Source organism: Orycteropus afer, unplaced genomic scaffold (genome assembly GCF_000298275.1).
Source record: "Orycteropus afer afer isolate SDZICR_OR568_19922 unplaced genomic scaffold, OryAfe1.0 scaffold00157, whole genome shotgun sequence".
NCBI lineage: Eukaryota > Metazoa > Chordata > Mammalia > Tubulidentata > Orycteropodidae > Orycteropus > Orycteropus afer.
The window spans coordinates 3,809,668-3,817,498 of record NW_006921744.1 but is presented as its reverse complement, the minus strand read 5'-3'; the positions used below and the strand labels follow the sequence as shown (position 1 = coordinate 3,817,498).

Below are 7,831 nucleotides of genomic sequence, written 5' to 3'. Positions count from 1 at the left end.
CCGTACCACAATAGGTATTTTAATTTCCAAATCTTTGACTGCCATGACTATACCCTGTGCAATAACATCACATCGCATGATTCCTCCAAAAATGTTGACCAGAATAGCCTGTACCTATAAATAAAGAATTTTGGGTAAAGTTTAAAAGGAATGAGTTTTTGTTTCTCCTTCCCAAGAAAATACTAGTATCTGTGCCTTATGATAAAAATTAATTACATAGAAACATTTTCAGGCCAAACTGCCATACTCTCTTCTCTAGCTCTCACCATTGTTGTTTGTGCAATCCACCACTATCTACCAGAACTTGCTTCCACCTCCATGGATAATTCCAACACCTGGCTCACATTCTCATCTCAACTTATTGCTATCAACAAAACCAAAACCCAACTGTGGTGGTTATGTTTGTGTGTCAACTTGGCTGGTTCTGGTGAGTGGCTGGGCAGCTGGTGGTAGTTATTCCATCCATGATGAGACTGGCAGTCAGCTCCATGGTGGGATCTACCACAAGCAGCTGAGTAGCTGCTTTAGGTATGTGGTCGCTTCCCATATATAAGCAGAAACTTTGGGAATGATCTCTAGCTTATGGCACACTTGGACCCTGCATGTAGCTGTGTCATTGTTCAGCAGTCTGGCATGCTCTGCCAACCTTGGGACTTACAATGGACTTGAATGAATGGCCTGCCGTGTAGTTTGGTAACATCGGGACTGTGCCTTTTTACTTGTCGACCTTGGGCTTGACAGCCTCAGCAGCCAGTAGCTGTCTGAGTGAAGAAAAACCTCTAGCTTCAGTGGGCCGGGAGCTGGAGGCAGGGCTGAAGCCCAAGGCTGAGGGGCTTCCACCCAGCCCCTAGAGCCTGGTAGCCTGAACTCACACTTAAAGCCTCTAAACTGTAAGAGAACAAACTCCTGTTTGTTAAGGCCATCCCATTTGTGGTATATTCTTGTCAGAGCAGCACTCAGGTAACCAGGACACCAACCTACTGCCATCAAATTGATTCAGACTTACAGTGATCCTATAGGACAGAGTAGAACTGCTGCTGTTCCACAGGGTTTCCAAGGCTATAAATCCTTATGGAAGCAGACTGCCTCATCTTTCTACCACAGAGCAGCTGGTGGGTTCAAATGACTGACCTTTTGGCTAGCAGTCCAATGCTTTAAGAACAGCCCCACCAGAGCTCCTTTGCCTATCAGCAAGACCTCCCTAATTTCCTTCACCTGTTTTCTATTAAACATAGCCATTCACCAACATGGTCTACCTTAGATCATGTTAGAAGACAATGTCACATGTAAGATCTCCAATTTAGTGCTTATTACCTATTATCTCTTCATTTATCTTCATTAACTTAATCAACAAAGCAAACCCTCCAAATCACTCAGCTTCTCCTATATGCCCACTTCTGGCTGCACTTGAGCGCAAACCTCAGAACCTATCTGGGTCAGCACTCTTTAACCATCACACTGATAGTTATGAATCAATGTAAAAATCCTTTTTTAATCGACTTGGATCAGTCAGCCACATCAAAGCTTCTAAACCACTGAGATACAAATGAGTTACAGATGTGACAAGATATTGTTCCTCTCAACCTCTGGGAAGCCAGGAAGGTTCTCAGACAGCTGAAGCCCCTGGACTCTGACTACAGACAACTTTCTCCATCAACCTCCAATGTCCTATTCAAATATCATTTTCCATGAATGCCATGACATGAAAAAGGTTGAAACACTGAGCTATACTACTCATTCCTTGTATTTATTTACTACTACTGAAGATACAGTGCTCATAATGGGTTGGAATTCATTGTGGACTCTGGCACCTGACTCTCTTATCTCTCCCTTGCTCCTTCCAACCTCATTCTGGATGGCTTCGATATTCACCACAAAGTATCACCTAACATTTTAGCCTTAAGGTTCCTGCATTTCTGCCATGCCACTTTTTGCTCCATTTCAACTAATTACTACCAAGGACAAATGCTTGACTTGCCCAGTATAAATGTCCCTAGAATATCCAAAAAGCAAATCACCAAAACCAATCTTTTTCTCTTACAGGCTTGTAGTTCCTTAACCCCTTTCTAATCTTCCCAGTCTACCAGCTCCCAACTGATCTGACATTCTTCATCAGACAGCCTAGAACCTATGCTTGAGTAATTCAATGGCACTGTCACCTGCATGCTCAATTCTCTCACATCCACTCCCCTGTTATCCCAGTTCAATAATGCATCCTTCGATGATTCTAGCCAATTATTTTAGCCATTATTTCAAGGGAAAGGGGAAAAAAATATTGGCACAACCTGCAAAGTAGTACAATAATGTTTCTTCAGCAATCTTTACTTAGCAGTGTGCCTCATACCTTTAACTCTCTTCTTAAGGCTCCTGTCCCACTTCAAGCTCTTGAACTTTCAGCACATGATTTGGCCTCATATTTCACCAAAAAAAGAAATATAAGGCAGAATCTCCAGCAATCTTTCTTTCTACCTCCAAACATATTTATCATAGACTCATTCATCCCTTCTCCAATAATATCTCAACGAAGGAGTGATCTCCTCTTCAAAGCTAATCTCCCCCTAGCTACTACATTGTATCTCCTCATTTAACTTGACTCTCTTAACTGTTCTCACTCTCCTCCTCATTTTCCAATCTCTTCTTTTCCTTTAGCTAAAAATAGCTCATCACCTTCTAGGGCTTCTCCACAAGCATGTAAACATACACCACAAAGCTCTCCTCAACCCCATCTCCCTTCAAATGCTAGCACTATGTCCTTCCTTGCCTTCATTACAAAAACATTCTGAACAAGTAATCTCTCATGGATGTCTCTACTCTCTCAATTCTCAATCACAACTCAATCCATTAACATCTGGCCTCTGCTCCCCTCCTCACTAACTAACCAGTTACTGTCAAGGAGGCTGACTCCTGGCGACTCCATGTGACAGAGCAGAAAGCATGAGTAGGGTTTTCACTGACTGATTTTTCAGAAGCAGGTCACCACGCCTTTCTTCCAAGGTGCTTCTCGGTGGACTCAACCTCCCACCCTTTCAGTTGGAAGTTAAGTATACTAACTGCACCATTCCGGGACATTATTCTTAATAAGGTTCCCAATTATCTCTCTTTCACTCTTAAATTATATTTGAACGTTTCTATGCATTTGTCATTATAGTTCATCCCCTTACTTTTCAACTTTCTCTCCAGCCTTCTATATCATCACTCTCTTCTAATCTTCTTATATCTGTTAGTTTGTTCTCATTTCCTTTCACTGGGTTTCCTTCTCTATTCAACTCTTCAATGCTAGGGGGCAGGTTCCATTCTTAATTCCTCCTCTCACTCTCATGAGTCATACTGCCAATTCCTAAGACTTCATCTTCTCTAAATATTCTTCTTGTTGTTGTTGCTATATGCCGTCAAGTCGGACCTGACTCATAGCGACCCCTCCTTGGGTTTCCGAGGCAGTATCACTACGGAAGTAGATTGCCTCATCTTCCTTCCGAGGAGTGGCTGGTGGGTTTGAACCACCAGCCTTCTGGTTAGCAGTCAAGTGCCTTAGGCACTACGCTAAATATTCTTAGGACTCTCAAGTCTACTTCCAATTGCTATAGGAAGTAGAATATCTTTGCAACCAACACTTCACATAGTCACCACAATCTAAACTTAACACTTTCATTCAATAATACCTACTCCTCTACTCTGCCTCCAAAAGCATCATAAGTAGTAAATATTTATTAATAACCAATATATGCACTGAGTATTATGCCAGCCACTGAAAGAAGTAACAATGAATAAGACATGATCCTTACTAACATCCTCATTTTGTTTGCACTTGACTACTAACCTAAAGTTTGGCAGTTTGAACTCACCCAGCAGCATTTCAGAATAAAGGTCTGACGATCTGTTTCTGTAAAAATTACATCCAAGAAAACCCTATGGAGCAGTTCTACTCTGTAACACATGGAGTCTCTGTGACTCAGAATTGACTTGATTACAACAGGTTTGGTTTCTTGTAATATCTGTGGGAATTTTTTCCATAGGAATGGCTTCTGTGCCAGATGACTAATATTTATAATACCAGTGAAAGTTCAGTAATAAATTTCATGCCTTCATTGTGGAAGACCAGCCAATGTACCTCAAGTGCAGACACCACCCATCTGTCAGTGGAGCTCTGTATGCTACTACAATACTGAACCTGTTTCAGTGACACTTCCACTCTAAGACATACTAGGAAGAAAGGCCTGATATCTACTTCCAAAAAATCAGCCAGTGAAAACCCAATGGATCACAATGATCCAATTCTGTTCTGCATGAAGTTACCATGACGCAATGGCTGCCTAGGTGACCACTAACAACAATCTAATATTCTTTCACCTTGTTTAGACAACTTTATCTTTCTCTCTTGTTAACTTCTACTGAATCGATATCAGCCTGCCTTTCCAAACTACTGAAATCTTTTAAATTTTAAACCTCAACTAGCACAATGATCACATCTACTAATTAATCAAGTTATTTCTCACTATTCAAATTCTAAAACATAAATCTTGCCCTTACCTTCTTATCTGAAGTGATAAGCTTAAATGCTTCTGTTACTTGATGGACTGTGGCACCACCACCAACATCAAGAAAGTTGGCTGGAGTCCCTCCATGAAGTTTTATTATATCCATTGTGGCCATAGCCAAACCAGCACCATTTACTATCAAGAGATGAAAACGATTTGTATAAGCAACAAACGCAGACAAAAGAAATGATGCTTAGCCAATCCAATTCAAATTATGAAAATATGTCATACCTAGACAGCCAATATTTCCATCCAGACCAATGTAGTTGAGATTTGCTTGAGTTGCAGCTTTGTCCCTTTCATCTTCCTGGGTCCAGTCCTGTAGGTCAAAGATTTTCTTCTGGCGATAGGCCGAATTACTATCAAAATTGATCTTTGCATCCATACACAGCACTTTGAAGGGAAAAAAGAAAAAAAGAGCTTAATTTTAAGACGTGACAATAAAATACTCAACATTCTTTAGATTACAGGAAAAACATTTTAATTTTGTTATTTATTGAAAGCATTTCAATTTATGCTCACAATGAATTCAAACTGTTTCATAAAAAATAAAATTTGGGAATTAAAACTGCCCCAGCAAAGTTACTGGTTCTATATTAACCCCAGGCAACAGATAAAGAAAAACAAACTCAAAGATATTTTAATATATATATACATATTTATTTATTTATTTATTTATTTATTTTTTAATTACCAAGAATTAGCTTTCCATGCTTCCAACCTACCTTCATGTGTGTCCTAGATTCTACCCCCCTCACCTTTGCAAGGACTTCATTCCAGCAATTGTGTCTCTCCTATATCATAAATTTCCCCTCTGTGTTGGCTAAATCCCTCTGGCTTGCAATACTGTGATTATTTCTCCTGTCTTCAAAAAAAGAAAGAAATCTTTTCATTGCATATCCCCCTTCCTATACAACAAAACTCCTTAAAACAGTTGTCTGTTTAAACCAGAGGTCAGCAAACTATGGTCCATGAGCCAAATTTGTGTGTGCCTCTTTTTGTATGGCCTATGAGCTAAAAGTGTTTTTTATGTTTTTAGAAAGTTGTAAAGAAAGAAGAAAAAAAGAAAGAAAAAGAGAGAGAAGAATGAGAACAGAAAGAAAAAAGCAGCACCACCAGGGACTGAATGTAGCTCACAAAGCCTAATATTTATTTTCTGCCAACCTCTGATTTAAACTTATTCTAACAGATTTTTCTCCTGTCATTCTCTCTTGAGCTCTAACCAGGCTTTCACCCTGAGTATTCTACCAAAAGGGCTCTTACGCAGGTCACCAACGACAATCATGTTGCAAAATCTGAAAGTCAGTTCTCAAACTTATCTTACTAAACCAATTAGCAGCATCTAACATAACTGATCAGCCTCTCCTTGAAATTCTTCCTTCACTTTTAGAAAAATATATTCATGCAGTTTTTCCCCTGCTTCTCTAACAATTTCTCTCCAGTCTCCTTGTTGGTTACCCCTTATCCCCTTGACCTCTAAAGACTGGAATGAGTGCCTCCAAGGATCAGTCTTTAGATTTAGTCTCTCTTCTATCCACTGCCACTCAATTGGTGATCTTATCCTCTAGGCTCATGGCTTTAAATACTATCACTATACTTATGTTGTTATTAGGTTGCTGTTAGGTGTTGAGTCGTCTCCAACTCATAGAGACCTCATGCACAGCAGAATGAAACACTGCCTGGTCCTGTGCCAGCCCCACGATCTTTGCTATACCTGAGCCCATCATTGCAGCCACTGTGTCAATCCATCTTGTTGAGAGCCTTCCCCTTTTTCGTTGTCCCTCCACTTTGTCAAGCATGATATTCTTGTCCAGGGAATGGTCCTTTCTGACAACATGACTAAAGTAGGTGAGACGAAGTTTGGCCATTCTCACTTCCCAGGAGCATTCTGGCTGCACTTCTTCCAGGACAGATCTGTTCATTCTTTTAGCAGTCCATGGTACTTTCAACATTCTTTGCCAACACCACAACTCAAAAGCAGCAACTCTTCTTCGGTCTTCCTCCTTCACTGTCCAGCTCTCAAATGCATATGAGGTGACTGAAAATACCATGGCTTGTGTCAAGCACACCTTACTCTTCAAGGAAACATCTTTGCTCTTCAGCACTTGAAAGAGGTCCTTTTCAGCAGATCTGTGGAACCAAGTAATACAAAGTCTTTGACAACTTCAATCTTTTCTCCAATTAACATGATGCTCTTACTGGTCCTGTTGTGAGGATTTTTGTTTTCTTTATATTGAGGTGTAATCCATACTGCAGACTATAGCCTTCAATCTTCATCAGTAAGTGTTTCAAGTCACCCTCACTGCATAACACAGGTTGTTAATGAGTCTTCCACCAATCCTAATGCTGCATTGTTCTTCATATAGTCCAGTTTCTTGGGTTATTTATTCAGCGTACAGATTGAATAAATATGGTGAAAGGAAACAACCCTGAGACACTCCCTTCTTGATTTTAAACCAAGCAGTGTCCCCTTGCTCTGTTCAAACAACAGACTCCTGGTCTATGTATAAGCTCCTCGTGAGCACAATTAAGTGTTCTGGAATTCCCATTCTTCTCAATGTTATCCATAATTTGTTATGATCCACACAATCAGATGCTTTTGCATAGTCAATAAAGCATAAGTAAACATCTTTCTGGTATTCTTTTCTTTCAGCCAAGATCCATCTGACATCAGCAATGATATCCCTCATTCCACATCCTCTTCTGAATCCTGCTTCCATTTCTGGAAGTTCTCTGTCAATATACTGCTGTAACCATTTTTGAATTATCTTCAGCAAGATTTTACTTGTGTGTGATACTAATAATATTCTTTGATAATTTCCATATTCTGTGGGATCACCTTTCTTTGGAATGGGTACAAATATGGATCTCTTCCAGTCAGTTGGCCAGGTAGTTTTCTTTCACATCTATTGGCATAGCTGAGTGAGTGCCTCTAGTGTGGCATCCATTTATTGAAACATCTCAATGCGTATTCCCTTAATTCCTGGAGCCTTGTTTTTCACCACATCCCTCAGTGCAGCTTTAACTTCCTCCTTCAATACCATTGGTTCTTGATCATATTCCACCTTCTGAAATGGATGAACATCAACCAATTATTTTTGGTACAGTAACTCTGTGTCTTCCTTCCATCTTCTTTTGATGTTTCCTGCATCATCCAGTATATTGCCATCCAAAACTCAAATACCAAACTCACTGCCATTGAGTCAGATCCGACTCATAGCCACACATCCTTGGGTTTCCAAGGCAGCACTACGGAAGTAGATTGCCCAATCTTCCTTCTGAGGAGTAGCTGGTGG

At 40.2% G+C, this 7,831-nt stretch overlaps 1 protein-coding gene across 1 annotated transcript in view; it reads right to left on the bottom strand.

Moving 5' to 3' along the window:
* Nucleotides 1-7,831, bottom strand: part of SUCLA2 (succinate-CoA ligase ADP-forming subunit beta) — a 94,079-nt gene that overhangs the window by 9,113 nt on the left and 77,135 nt on the right. Inside the window, exons 7-9 of the mRNA XM_007946364.2 lie at nucleotides 4,767-4,928; nucleotides 4,528-4,670; nucleotides 2-114 (exon numbers count right to left, since the gene is read on the bottom strand). Coding sequence (XP_007944555.1) covers nucleotides 2-114; nucleotides 4,528-4,670; nucleotides 4,767-4,928 — 418 coding nt within the window. The remainder of the gene's footprint in view (nucleotide 1; nucleotides 115-4,527; nucleotides 4,671-4,766; nucleotides 4,929-7,831) is intronic.